At 45.1% G+C, this 14,961-nt stretch overlaps 1 protein-coding gene across 4 annotated transcripts in view; it reads left to right on the forward strand.

The window, feature by feature from the left end:
* LOC307246573 (actin nucleation-promoting factor WASL-like) overlaps positions 1-13,718 on the forward strand; it is a 37,163-nt gene extending 23,445 nt beyond the window's left edge. For 2 of the 4 annotated variants that reach the window (XM_080022540.1, XM_080022542.1), the window contains 7 exons: positions 1,809-1,992; positions 3,828-3,870; positions 5,691-5,844; positions 6,302-6,319; positions 8,679-9,205; positions 9,309-9,417; positions 10,843-13,718. In XM_080022540.1, coding sequence (XP_079878666.1) covers positions 1,809-1,992; positions 3,828-3,870; positions 5,691-5,844; positions 6,302-6,319; positions 8,679-9,205; positions 9,309-9,417; positions 10,843-10,904 — 1,097 coding nt within the window. In that variant the 3' untranslated portion in view covers positions 10,905-13,718. The remainder of the gene's footprint in view (positions 1-1,808; positions 1,993-3,827; positions 3,871-5,690; positions 5,845-6,301; positions 6,320-8,678; positions 9,206-9,308; positions 9,418-10,842) is intronic. The other 2 variants (XM_080022541.1, XM_080022543.1) reach the window with 1 other exon arrangement.
* The last annotated feature ends 1,243 nt before the right edge of the window (positions 13,719-14,961 follow it).

A 14,961-nucleotide genomic window follows, 5' to 3' on the forward strand; every position in this document is an offset into this window, starting at 1 on the left:
GATAGGGCTTGCGGCGTGGTGGAGAAGATGCTGATGGACATCACGGTGACGGCCTGCGGGCTCGGGGACTGCGGATATGTAGTGGAGGGAGCGAGAAGGCAGCGGAGTAGATCGCACTCGCCTTCGCCCAGTAAAATTTCCAAGAGTCCCAATAGGAAGAGAGACAAAGGTATGTGATGTATTGGGAGCCCCGCTGGGATATCTTTCTGGTTCGTTCAAATGTCACCACAGCAGACCGCTCCGCGCGCCAATCTTGTCTTTAGGAATGCTGAGTGCTGACAGGACTTTTTGAAGTCAAAAACTATGCACGATTATCGATCTAAGATTTTAGAATGGATGGTAGCCTCTTAAGGCAGGAATACGTCTCCATACAGTATGTCTTGCCATCCTCATTATAGAAACAGAGGTTTTCATCCAGCAACATTGTGAATGAATGTTTCCAATTTCATTGTTTGGTGTCCGTACGGTCTTCCCTTTCTTTCCACTGTTTTATGAACTTATTTATTTTTACAGTGGTGGTGCAGAGTAGAGGGGCAGTGGCTCAGGTGTGGAGTGGGTCGTCCAGTAATTGGAAGGTTGCCAGTTCGATCCTCCACTCCTCCTGGTAGCATTCATGTCCTACATCTGCTGTATGATGTAGTAAAAGATATAAAGAATAGATTGATAGATGACACAACTGGCATGCATGCCTAGCTCCCTCTATATGGCTTGATGGGCATTTTAATCATCTTTTTTACATGTGAATATAAAAAAGGTATGTACCGTAGGTGAGGTGTTTTGTGCACAATACCCAAACTACGCTCCACCAACTTCCAGTGTGTCAAGCATTTTGGCATTTGTAGCACTATGGAGAGTCAATTTGTTCTAGCAGAATAATAATTCAAGAATCAATCTCGATTTGTCGTGAAATGTCTCTATCTCCTTTTAAATAGCAAGGCAGATGTGAAATGTTTGTGTTTTGAATGGAGAAAATCTCCGTTTTGAATATGACCCGGCTGACAAACAAACCTTGGTAAATTACAAAGCAGGGCTTATCAACTTCGGTCTTTGGGACGCCAAGTTTTTATCGCTACTAAATTTCATGCCTACTTCTAGTAGGCGAATGCCACAGATTGTGGTTTTAGATGATAGTTATAACTGAAGGTATTGAATGACAAGTTGAGAGCACGTGGACATTATTTTGATGTTTTAATAAGCTCTTAAATAGCTCTTTTAATATTAACACAGGATCTTCCGGAGGTCTGACAGGACATCACGTCATTCCATCTACATAATCTTCATTTCACTTTCATGAATCGTATTAAAGGCCACGATCTCCACTGGACCGAACAATGAAATCTTTAATGACCGTTATGCAATGAAAGAACATCCTCTGACCCCGAGTTCATTCCCTGAGCGCTTTCTCTTTGACCATTGATTATTCAGTCCGCCAATCAAATGTAGCAAGGAGACTGCCAGGACAACACTGCGGCAGAATTAATCCCAAAGCATTTATTTTGTGTCTTGTGACAGCTGCAATAAAACAAGCAATGAAAGAAAATCTAATGTTTCACTATTTCACAGTAAAAATTGTACACTTTGGCCCTGGTTACGTATAGATGTGGAGGCAGATTCAGCAAAATGCATCCATATGGAAACACGACAGCCTTATCTGGCGTCCCTCCAGATTCAGGAGAAACATTCCGTTGCAAGCATGGAAAAAGAAAGGGGCTGTGTTTTAACATGATTGTTGGCTGTGTTTAATATGACCATTGTGCTTTTGATTATGGGTATCTCCCTTCTAACTCTTCTGTCCGCCACCTCAAAAGGTCCTGCCTTACCCATGGCCACGGTGGACATCAAGAATCCGGAAATCAACAATATGCCCCGTTACCATAACAACTCCCAGATGAACAACATTGTGCACTCTTCGTTCCCCAAGAAGGAGAAGAAGGTAAAGGGAAAGAAGAAGAGGCTGACAAAGGCGGACATCGGCACGCCGAGCAACTTCCAGTGAGTCACCTGGCCGCACGTGGCCCAGCTGGGCGTAGCAAGAATGGTGGACGAACGCCGCCATCTGTCTTTTGGCAGCTTGACAGGGGAACGTTTGGCACAGGATTAATAACTCATTATGCCAAACAAACATCATAGGCAAAGCAAGTTTATTTATATCCCACATTTCATACACAAGGGCAATTCAAAGTGCTTTACATAACACATAAAACACATTACATAAAAGCTAAATAAAATGCTAAAAAAACTGAAAACGGTTAATGGGAAATTTAAAACAGACCACTTTGGTCGTAAGCGCTACACCTTAAACAATTGTCTCAGTGATTTTCCCAAACCCAACTAGAAACCTAGGACTGGATCCTACACACTTAAATGTGGCACAACCTATAACACTTTGTACATTGCACAGAACAGACCCATCACGCCCTTCTTATGATTGCCACCATGCACCATGCACCATGTGTACGCCATGCTCAAGGCCAAGGTTGTGATTTTTCGGGAGGGGGTTTTTTTGGTTGCTGAGGAAGAAAAAACATAATTCCATTCATCACTCTTATTTTCAGTTGTCCAAAATTTTAAACCAGCAGCCCTCAGAATTATTTAATCTCTACCACTGCCGAGTGTGACCCTGGTATCTTGGTTCGAGCCTTCTCAGACGGACTTACTTTTCAGACAACCGTTTTCCAAGGGCAAAGATATTTGCAGACCTCTACAACTAAAACGACTCCACGGTGTGGGACACGCAGCAGCTTGACCCGTCTGTTTATGCAACATGCAGTGAAAATGAACGAAAAGAGGGTTTGAATTTTAACTGCGACGAGAAAGCTGACCTTTCTGAAGCCTTACAAAATCTCAGTTTCATTAAGCAATAACTGGCCCTAATGATCAAAAAAAAAAGGGGTAAGGTTAAAAAATACCTGAGTTTTACTTGAACAATTTAATAAATACATGGATCAACCTTTATTTTTTTTTTTAAACAATACTTAACATAACCAGTTCAACCCCCCGCCCCCCCCAATTGCCTTTTAGTAAATACGACTCACTGACCCAATAACTCAATCAACCTATAGGCATACATCCCATGTGACCAATAGCCCAGGCGTCTGGCAGACAGCAATCCTACCGAATCCTCATGCCTCATAAGTACTGATAAATCGGGGTGTGATAAGTAGTAATCTGCACATCATCCATTCGTTCATAAGATGATGGTCTTTGTAGCATGGCTGATGTTGCGCGGATAATCTCAGCTATGCTTTCAGGAACGGGGTCAATCACGGTGTAGTCCTATAGAAACCAACCCAGCGCTCCGGTTAAATACTGTATGTGCGGCCTATCGACTTACTGCCCTTCGATGGCCGGACTCCACACTCATTGTACAAAGGCCATATATACAGGAAGCTGAAAGCTGCTAGTTTTCGTTTAAAAGGTTAATTTTGTGCCATGGTATTGCTATTGTATTGTAATGGTAACATTGGTGAGGGTTGATGAGGTGCCATGGAATTCCCAACCACTCTAAAATCTGATTCTGAAGGTTGTAATATGAAGCTGGAACACTTTTTACTGATTGATTTATTTCCCCCTCCTAATTATTACCCTAATATTATAATTGTTGTTGTTGTTTTTATATACTTTCATCAAACGCCCACATTTGGTTGAATAAAACCCATCTGGGCCACCAGTCATCGTTTCTAGTCTAATCGTCATTCTTACTGTATATTTTGGTGGCCCAGTATGATTATGTGGCATTCGAACATTAGGCCTCCACCATGCCGCCTGTTCGTCTACCTCCCTTTCACCGGTTTCTCCATTAATTGATCTATTCCTTATCGGTCTAGGCACATTGGACACGTAGGATGGGATCCTAACACAGGATTTGACGTAAGTAAAGTTTCAACCAAACCGTACATCAAGTGTTTGTCAAGACGCCAGATGTGTTACTGTGCTCATGCCCGGAGGTTGTGTTTTCCCCATCCATGAATCAGACATCCGTCTCAGAAACTCGCATTCCAAATTTTTTAATATCGGCTTTCAAAAATTAAGCCACCCTGCGCTACCGGCCGAGTTGTCAGCGCGCGTTACACAAGAAGATTTTGTGTTTTTTGGGAGGTGGGGGTGAGGGGGTAGTGAATCTGCATAATCCACCCTCCCTTCCAAAAAAAAAAAACCCAAGTAGTTACGCTGGATCTGTGAAGAATGTGTGGTGCCGTTTGACCTGTATGATGTCAATCTCTCATCGTGTGTGTGTGTGTGTGTGTGTGTGTGTGTGTGTGTGTGTGTGTGTGTGTGTGTGTGTGTGTGTGTGTGTGTGTGTGTGTGTGTGTGTGTGTGTGTGTGTGTGTGTGTGTGTGTGTGACTCAGATTAGTGGGTTTTATAAAGTCATGGTTTTTAAGGATTTAGAAATAATCCCGTAAGTGATGTGTTTGTCACAAATTCTTAGTCAACTCTCAGGGTTTATCTGAAGCGTAAATAACTGAATGTCTGGGCGACCCCCTCGCTGCAGTGGGGCTGCACCTCTGAGAGAAGTTGCCGCACGAACCCGACTTGCCACGATATGTTGTCTGCCGGTGGGACCACTTGTTTCCAATGGAATGCAAACATTTTCAGCGTACAAGGGTTCATCAAAATCCTGGATAATCTGCTGGCGCCGAGCAGAGGGCGAGATTTGAATGTGTTTACCAGGCTGTGGCCGAGGGAGATGAAGGATGAATATATTAGAACCAAAGATCAGAATATTTCCCTCCTGCTTTTTTCATCTGAAATACTATAAACGAACAGAGGGTACAGACCATACTGTAACAGTAGCATAATAGTAAGTGTTTACATAGAGAAACAGGCCAGTCGGTACTGTGATGAGGCTGCCCTACCAGTGCCAGATCTACCTCCTTGGCAGGCATTTAGGTTTTCAGTTGGAAACCTTCCCCTACAAGCTGGCATCCTGTAATTGATAGTCTTTTTTACAAAGACTGTAAATATTGTTCATTTTTGGTGGACTGCATGTAAAGGCGGTGATAAACAGGCAATCTAAATCCAATCGGCATCACTTTCAACCTCTTTTTTTTTTTGGCCTACAGTAAAATGTATTTTCTGCCTTTGGCAAATAGACCAAATTGGCCTGAATCATCAAATGCTGAATGGAGGCGCAGATAATTGCTGGTTTACAGCTGGACTGGTGCTTTTCGGTGTTGAATGAAGGTTTCTTATTTTACACGTTACATTTATTTTTGTACTTTGTGTCGCAACTGACTCAGTGCCACAAGGTGGCAGTAAAAGAGCTGTCCTTCTTTGGCCTTTCACCATATGAAGGGTTGGATTTGATGCAAAGCACCCTTCGGAAACAATATCCAGCCTTTGTTCATACCGAAAAAAACCGAAATCTTTTGCCCAAAGCGGCGCTGGTGGTCCATCACAAACAAATGTAAGCGATCACTTTGCACGGATGGGTTCACACACTATTTTCTGAGGTGAGTGTACGGTATGAAGACCTCATATTGCCATCTGTCAGCGCTCCAGTCTAGACAATAATTTTGAGCTCCCTACCTGAATCGGAGCGCGGGCATACCGAAATGGAAACAGACTCCTAATTAGCGGTTCGATTTTTATCTGTGAAAGGTATGAGAGTGTGTTGATCTTCCGCTAATATCCCCTCAGCGCTTGAAGCCGACTAAGTCTCTGTCTCAACCCACCACCACTTCCACAGCTTAACAACCTGGACCCAGAACTGAAGCACCTGTTTGACATGTGCGGCATCTCCGAGGCCCAGCTCAAGGACAAGGAGACCTCCAAGGTCATCTACGACTTCATCGAGAAGAAAGGAGGCGTGGAGGCCGTCAAGAACGAACTGAGGAGACAAGGTGAGACACGGGATGTGTGTGTGTGTGTGTGTGTGTGTGTGTGGCCCAGGGGGCCGCAGGGCGAACGAAGGGCTGCTGGTTCGATGCCTCAATTTCCCCTGGTGAAATTGTCTCTGCCCTTGAGCAACGGCCAACGCGTTCTCAGCGAGACACCACCGCCTGTGTATAAATGTGGTTGTGGCGCATGAGTGAGGTCCGTTAAAGGTCCACGCCAGCGTCAAATTGAGTTTTAGCCCGTTCACTAGTCAGCACACACATTCCGCGTTAACCCCCCCGACCATATTCATAAATACATTCCATTTACCGTTTGTTTTCCATAATCCATTATCCCACTTGGTTTTGTCTATTTGTTGAATTGACTCTTCCATCTTATGACTTAAAAGTGTGTCACTTTAAGATCGGTGTGTGTGTGTGTGTGCGCGTAGCAGTGATCTGAACAGTGTGGTTGTGTCCTCAGGTCCTCCTAAGTGGAACGGTAGGTGTCTGCATGGAACTGCCGTGTCGTGTTCATCAGCCCTTTAAACCATTAACTTCCACCTGACGATGCATTCTTATTACTTTGCTGTGTTTGTGTGGCGCTGTTCGTCCTTTGTGAGAATCAGGCTTTTCGAGGCATCGGCTGTCTTCTACAGCCTGAGCGGCACGTTGTTAGAGTTGTGGATGTCGGTCCTTGGACCTGCAGTCGAAGCTTTGAGTGTTATTCCTCGCTGGCTGAGATGACGGATGACGACGAATTGACGCCGGCGCTTCTCGCCGAGGCCGCACGCTGTGTCACCAGCGGGCGCTAACCGAACGAGGAGCGATTGGCACATCAGCACGGTGTAAATCCTGTGTGAGCATCTGGAACCTTGCGAGCCAACTCTTCCTCGCGGAACGGTGTGGACACGATCCAGATGTGTGAACACACCGAGGCCCTTCGGATCGAAAAGGTCTGAAGGTGTCGACGCGCTCGGATTCCCAGCGGCATTTTATGTTTCGTGGCCACGCCCTTCATCTCGCGCCAGTGGACCGAGACGCTCTGGTGTGATGCACGCTTTCTCCCTCCTTCAGTTCAAAACCCTTCAGTCTCGGGCTGCAGCTAGCCTGCATGTTTAGAGGCCATGCTCCCACTCACCTGGATCACGTTGTGACGCCGGGCTGCAATATTATCGACTTAGAAAAGTGTGTGTGTGTGTGTGTGTGTGTGTGTGTGTGTGTGTGTGTGTGTGTGTGAGTGTGAGTGTAAACCTTCCAGGGCTGGAGTGTGACCTAAAAACTACAAACAAATCTCACTTTTTTTTTTTATATATATATATATATAGATAGATATACACTACTCACAAAAAGTTATGGATATTCGGCTTTCGGGTGAAATTTCAGGATGAACCTAAAATGCACTATGACCTTTACAGATTAACTTAATTTGACCTTCACTAATCTTTTGAACGCACATGTCCAACTGTTCAATGTTTCAGTACTTTTTGCACAACTTGCTGTTCTCTAACAAGGAGCTCAACGGCAAAATTCACAACAGGTGTTTGATCCATGAATCGACCAATACATTTCCTGGTTCAATTAGAATTGGTATTTAAACAGTCCTCTTCATCATGCTGTTCACATTTTGACAACATGAGACCAAGATGACACCTAACAACTGATCAACAGTACCTCGCCATTGCGAGGCTTCAAACAGGATGTTCTCAGAGGGAAGTGGCCACTGAGCTTAGAGTGTCACAGAGTGTCATCAGCAGGTACAGAGATACGGAGACTGGAAGAGTCACAGAAAGGCATAGAAGTGGACGTCCTTTGGCCACATCCCACACTGATGAGCGCTTCATTGTGAACAGTGCCCTGCGGAACCGGATGATGATGCCACTCAACTCCAGGCACATTTAAGGGAGGTGAGAGGCACCCAAGTGTCAAGTCAGACCATTCAAAACCGTTGACATCAGCGTGATCTGCGTGCTAGACGACCTGCAAGGGTACCTGACCACACCACCAGGCACAGGCATCATCGTCTTGCACGGGCCAGGGAGCCTCAGTGCTGTTCTCTGATGAAAGTCGATTCACGTTGAGCAGAATTGATGGCCGCCAACGATGTTGGAGACGTCAAGGAGGGTGCTATGCATCAACCACTGTTGTCACCAGACGAGCCTTTGGTGGTGGTTGTGGTGTTAGTGTGGGAAGGTGTGTCTAGTCAATACAGAACTGCCCTACACTTTGTGAATGGTACAGTGACAAGCCCATACTACCTGAATAACATCATTAATCCAGTCATTGTGCCCCAGCATGAACAACACAGGCCTAAGTTCATCTTCATGGACGACAATGCTCCAGCTCATGGAGGTCGCGTCATTAGGGAACGGCTGCTGGAGACTGGGGCACCTCAAATGGAGTGGCCTGCACTTTCTCCAGACCTGAATCCCACAGAAAACCTATGGGATCAGCTGAGTCGCCGTGTAGAGGCCGGTAACTCTGTACCCCAGAACCTCAGTGACCTGAGGGCCGCCCTTCAAGAAGAGTGGGGGGCCAGGCCTCAGCAGACAATAAGTCGACTTGTGAACAGCATGAGACGTGGTTGTCAAGCTGTACTTGATGCTCGAGGGCACATGACAAGTTATTTAGACATTGACATTTTTTGTTGTGGTAAACCCACCACTGTTGTTGGCTTTTGTTTTAATCTTCTGCTTCTACTTAAATGCCCTACTTTCATGATATAATATCACTGTAGCGTGAACTCTTTACATTTTCCATAAATTTCACCCGAAAGCCAAATATCCTTAACTTTTTGTGAGTAGTGTATTTTTTAATGTATTGCTTTTATTTTAGTTTTCTATTTTTATTCTCTTTTCCAGCCCCACCACCTCCTCCCTCCAGGGGAGGACCTCCTCCTCCTCCTCCTCCTCCCCACCACGGCTCTGCACCACCGCCCCCTCCCCCAGCCCGGGGCCGCGGTGCCCCCCCACCCCCTCCCCCCTCCAGAGCCCCCACCTCCGCACCCCCACCTCCGCCTCCCTCCCGACCGGGCATGTCCGCCCCGCCGCCCCCGCCTCCGCCCAGCCGGGGCGCTCTCCCGCCTCCCCCTCTGCCAAGCCACGCCTCTATGCCTGTGGCGCCCCCGCCCCCACCTCCTCCTCCCCCGGCCTCCTCCGGCATGGGAGCCCCGGCGCCTCCGCCTCCGCCTCCCCCGCCTCCGGGTCCCCCGCCCCCGGCTCCTCCCCCGGTCCCGGAGGCCAACGGCGGAGGCGAGAAGTCGGCGCTGCTGAGCCAGATCAGATCTGGCACGCAGCTGAAGAAGGTGGAGCAGAAAGAGCGCCCCGTCTCCTCCACCGGCAGAGACGCTCTGCTGGACCAAATCAGACACGGCATCCAGCTGAAGACTGTAAGTGGACGTAGTTCACAGTACAAGCCATGCGGATGTTGCTCCCTCGTCGCTGTGAAGTTGCTTCAACTTGAGCTGCTTCTGTGTTTTCTTCTGCGTGCAGAGGGATGACGCCCAAGATTCAGCCCCTCCCACCCCGACCCCCTCGGCAGGCATCGTGGGTGCTCTGATGGAGGTGATGCAGAAGAGGAGCAAGGCCATTCACTCCTCAGGTACACACACACCTAGCGCACATTGCCTGCCTTGGCACTTGAGTGTTGAGACTCACTTTGGAGTTCCACAGGTTCCTGCCCCCTCCACCAGTCATTGTACAAAACACCCAGACTGTATAGAATAACAAACACCAAGGTGCGACCTTTTGCCTCCAGAACAACCTGGATGCGGGGCTTTGCTCCACAGCGTCACGCAGCGTGACTGCAGAATCTCCGGCGCCTGTCTTCTTAATGTCAAGTTCAAGTTCAAGAAATTATTAAAAGAAAGGTTTTCGCCCCCCCCCCCCCCCCCCGGGCTGGGAAGTGATTTTTAGTGTTTTCTAAAGATCTTAAGAGATAAACAGCATATCTGCTACTGCAGCTGTTGGGGCAAAGTGACCAGAGAACGTCGAGCGCTTCTGCCCTTGTTTATAAGCCGGGTGAATGATGAGTGTAGCAGCACGGGGCTGACAGCAGGGGGAGTGCCTAACACGCCACGCTCAAGTCACTTAAACCAGGGGTTCTCAACCTGTTTTCCTCGTACACTGCATAGATCAAACCTAATTAGAGACCCCCTCTAATTAAAAGACGAGCAAATTGTTTTGATGAAGTCATCAGAATTGGTTGAAAATGGTAATTTTCGTGGTAGAGAGCGCAGGGTTTCTCGGGTGGACACTGTATTAGAACATATAAGTTGTCGATTGTGTTATTTATATTAGTAACTAACTCACACTCGCGCCGCTGATCCAACTAATATTTGACGATTGTGAAACGCACGCCTCGAGTCGTCCGAGGCTTTGCGACCCTTGCTCCATCTCTGGCGACCTCCTGTGGGGGTCTGGCACCCCAGATTGGCAAACAGTGGCTTCGATCGGGCATTGGACCCCTCATTCCAGTGCTGCATTTAAACCGACGCTCAACAAGCCGAGTCTGGACAACGAAACCCTCGTGTGTGTGTGTGTGTGTGTGTGTGTGTGTGTGTGTGTGTGTGTGTGTGTGTGTGTGTGTGTGTGTGTGTGTGTGTGTGTGTGTGTGTGTGTGTGTGTGTGTGTGTGTGTGTGTGTGTGTGTGCGCGTGCGCGCGCGCCTGCTAACATGGGAAACACGTCGACACATGCTTTTGTTCCGATGCTGCTCTGCCTTCGCGCCTCAGGGTCGAATTCAATGTCGGTAAACAAAGAGTCAACAAATATTTGACTCGAGGTTTATAAAAGCTGGTTGGGAAACTGTCACCGTTTGAGAACCAACGCAATGGCACCAGCATATGCAGTAGATGAGAGAGATGGAAATAGAGATGGAAACGCGTAACACGGATGCATTGTGAACGGCTCTTCTGGGGCGGGGACAAAAAAAAAAAAAAAAAGTATGAAATATAACATAAATACTGTTAGGGATCACCACTTTAAAGTCGTCCTGCATCCATTACCAAGTTCTTTTTGCCCGGCAGACGAGGACGACGACGACGACGAGGATGAGGACTTTGAGGACGACGACGAATGGGAAGACTAGCTCTCCTGGTCCTCGCCCAACCCCGGATGATTCTACCACGCAAAATTGTTCCTGTCTTTCGTTTAAAAAAAAAAAAAAAAAAAAAAAAAATCTTTACATTCAAGTTATAAATGTAAATGGGTTTTTTTTCGCTGTATATTTTTGTTGCCTTCAAGCTTTTTTTTTTTTTTTTTTTTTATTAATCTGTGCAATACCTTGTTTAATCTGTAAATGTACATCTCTAGTATCTTACTGTAAAGATTTTCTTCCTGCGCTCTCGTCGTTCTCTTCCTTTCTCCCTCCCTCGTTCATTTGAGGGGTGTTTGTGTGTACCCCCCACGACGCCCTTCTCTCTCCCCCTCGCTCTCTCTCTCTCTTTCCCTGTTATTTCTGTCGCTCCCTTTAGGTTTTTGTTGTTGTCCAATAATGGCATTCGTCTTGTCTGAATGCCATCCTTCTCCTGCTGCCCCCGAAATCTCTCTCTCCATCCCTCCCCTCATCTCCTTTATATCTCTCTTGTACACCCCCCCCCCCCCCCCCCCCCAAGATGAACGTGCAATTTTACATCAACTTGTCTCTTAAACTAGAGTTTATTTTTCTCCTTTGGTCGGTGGCGGTAAGGGGAGCTCAGAGGGGGAAACGCTGACCCGACCTCCTTCGTTACGTTATCATCGTTGATCAGAGGGAGAGGAAATTTAAAAAAAAAAAAAAAAAAAAAAAAAAACAAACAAGACAAAAAAGATCGAAGAATACTATTTTCATACCCCATCGCGCTCTAGCTTATTTTTACGTACGGAAACGATCCTAGTTGAGCACTCTTATTTTCTTAAAACAGAGGATGAAGGGGGAAAAAAAAAAAAAAATGAAAGCTTTTCTTTTTTTTTCTTATTTTTTTTTTTCTCTGAATATTCAGCTTCGTTCGTTTGTTAATTGTACATTTTCTCCAGAGTTTGAGTCTTGTTATATTTTTGCACAAAATCGAAAAGCGGAGACTCGCTGCAGGACCACGGGACAATTGAATGTCCGTACCTCGATGGAATCTACACATGTAACTGCAATTGGACATTATGCATTTTAACCTTTACACAACACTACATGCACACACACAGAGGTGGGCTATCTGATGTGAATTTCACTTTCAGAAATGTTCCTGTTTTGTTTTTTGTTTTTTATTGTTTAACTGTTATAGCACTACAGAATAAGCAGTAACCCCACATTGTTGTTTTTCTTTTCTTTTCTCCGAAACCAGGATATCCATTTCTTTCCCCTGTTTGAATCCGGACATATATTACGTGAAACTTGGGAAATAAAGAGGTTTTAATGTAAAGATGTGAATGATGGGGCCCGGATGCGGATGGTTTAATGTATGACAAACAGTGGCGCTAAAGCTTTCCGTCAGTTAGAGACGAGTAACTGCAAACGCTGGAGAATTTTAGAAAACAACAGACTTGGAGTATATTGACTTAGACTTAAGGTATAATGTTTTGGGAAAGCCGGTACACGTTATTGGATTTGTAAATTACCCAAGTGGTTTATAATGGCAATTAGACCCTTGCAGACACCTCTCAGACAGATTAGGGCTAAAGTTGTTGGTGGAATTTGTTATTTTTTTTTTTTTTTACAAAGAATATTTAAAGTCAGTTATTTTTTTTTTTACTTTATTTTTTTTTTTAATGAGATATCGGAATTTGTTATCTCAAAAAAATAAAGATATGGATAAATATGGATTTTTTTTTTTTTTTTTTTTAAGTCACTCACACTTTAAAAAATCCAGTATATTTAAACGTCACTTACCAACTCCAGAACCTTTAACTCATGACTTCACGTTTAATGACACCAATGCTTCTTTTTTTCTTTACCATCCCATTTCCAACTTTCTCCACCGTCTCTTTAAGGGTTTGTTTCCCGCTGCAATATCGCCATGCTCTCGACTCCTCGGTCGGGTCTTTTTTTCTTAATCCGGGTAATTAGTCGTTTGTCCGTTCCACCGAATCTGCTCACACCCTCTAATGACAACGAAGCTTTCAAAGCGTTTTTAACAGCGTTGTTGTGATCTGCATCCAATTTTTGCCAAATTCCGTCTTCACCGAAACCATCCGTATCCCATAGACGTAGGGATGGCGCTGCTTAAAATCTCTGCTGGTCTGAATAAATTTCTGAAGTTTATATCGAGATTATGGTGGTCGGAGAAGACACCGGTTCATATCTGCATTGAGCTCTTTCATTTGGGCCTTGGAAAGTAAACGCTTTCATGTCGCAGTATGATCTGATCTGTAGAATACAAATGTTGACTCCAGTTCCTGTTCACTGGGTTTTAACAGACCTTGGAGGGTGTAGAGATGTGATGACGGCTCTGGAGACCTCACAACCCATAGACCCGAGAGCCTCTTGGCATCAAAGAGATGGCGGTGATTTGCATTTAACCGCACGTCAGTGGGATGTTTTCTGCCAAACTCGTACCTCAACAGTTAATGCTCATGTGTTGATGGTGTATTTGAGGGGATGTCACGCCTTCTACTAGTTTGTGACCGAAAGGGAAAGTTTTAAAACTGAATCTTTTATTCCGTCTTGGATACATTGCTATTCAAGTAGACGATAAGAGGAATATTGATGTTGTCCTGTAAGTCTTTGGGGAACATTTAGTCATGTTTTCCAACATTCTCATGAATGCCAAGGTGCTTAGAGAACACCCGCCCTTTATTTTTTTTTTCTTCTGAGATGTAAGCTTATTTAGGTTACTCTGTTTATAAGACGTTATGGATATCAAGCCTTCCCAACGGGGCGAAACACTACATACACTCTACATCCAAATAAAAGGTTATATAATTATCGTGATATGAGTTTCCTTTATATGTTTTGTTCCTGTATGTGTCCTTATTTGTTTTAATATACCAAATTTGACAATAGAAAATGTTAGTCAAAGTAATGGGTTTAGTGTGTGTAAAAAATATATAATGATGTGAAAAAAAAAATTCTGAATTTGGGACTTATATTTTGAATATAATCCAGAGTGTGAATGTCTGGATCTCTGTTTGTATTGCTCATTAGAAGCCTCAGAACTGTGAGAAAACACACTGGCACAGGGGTTGCTACCATAGGGTTTGGATGGAGCAATATAACGCAATGGATAAATCAGTTGTCACTTGCTGTGGCCCAATGCAGAAGCAGTGTCACCATGTGACTTCAAAACCAGTAAATGCATGGTTACGGCCATGGACCGTATGTAAAGGTAAATTGCAATAACACGGTTTCCCCCAAGTAGTGCAGAAAATGGATTGTAATCACGGAATGCCTCTCACATCATTTCAGTCGCAGCAAACTACTTGAATGCATTGTTCTGCCAAAGTTTAATGGAATGAGAGAGAGTCCATGGAAGAGAGTCGGAATCTGCCGGGGCGAAGGGGTGGCTGAGAACACACTCCATGCATATCTAAAACCTCTGCGTCTCCACGTCGCCTCCTTATCGTTTGGTCTTATTTCCATCCGAATGAAAGGTGTGCGCAACCGATTCATCCATCCGCATATTAGGTGTGAAGCTGCTCTGCTTTCGAGCAAAGTGCCCGAAAAAAATGAACTACCCCTTTAAGGTAGAATCCTCTCCATTTGCAAGAGATCAGCAGACTAACAAACATGAGTGCCGCTGCCATCCAGAGTTGGCAAAAGAGTGAGTTCATGGAGACATTGAGGTCACTGTACTACATGTCCGCACTGACAGGTTAATAAGATGGAGGAGGAAAACTCTTGAAATTAAATTGGAGGTCAAGTGATGCGCACATGGAGTAGATTTCCTATATCACATTATCACTTTCCCAAACCAAATTAAACTCGACACATTAGGCCCCCATTGTTAAAAATCTTTTAGTTTCAAACTTCCATACCTTTTTATGCTATTTTTACTGTGCAAGGATAACAGTGAAACTAGGATCGAAACAGTCATTATTGATAATTCTCTGACTGTGGTAACCTCAAATTAATTGAAAGTATCACTAAGTTTAACTATTAATAATTTTGGTGGGGGCCCCTTGCAACCTCTGGAAGGACCGCTGGAGGGTCCCCACGTTGAGAACCCTTGTACTGA

This window comes from Zeus faber, assembly GCF_960531495.2.
Source record: "Zeus faber genome assembly, chromosome: 21".
Taxonomy (NCBI): domain Eukaryota; kingdom Metazoa; phylum Chordata; class Actinopteri; order Zeiformes; family Zeidae; genus Zeus; species Zeus faber.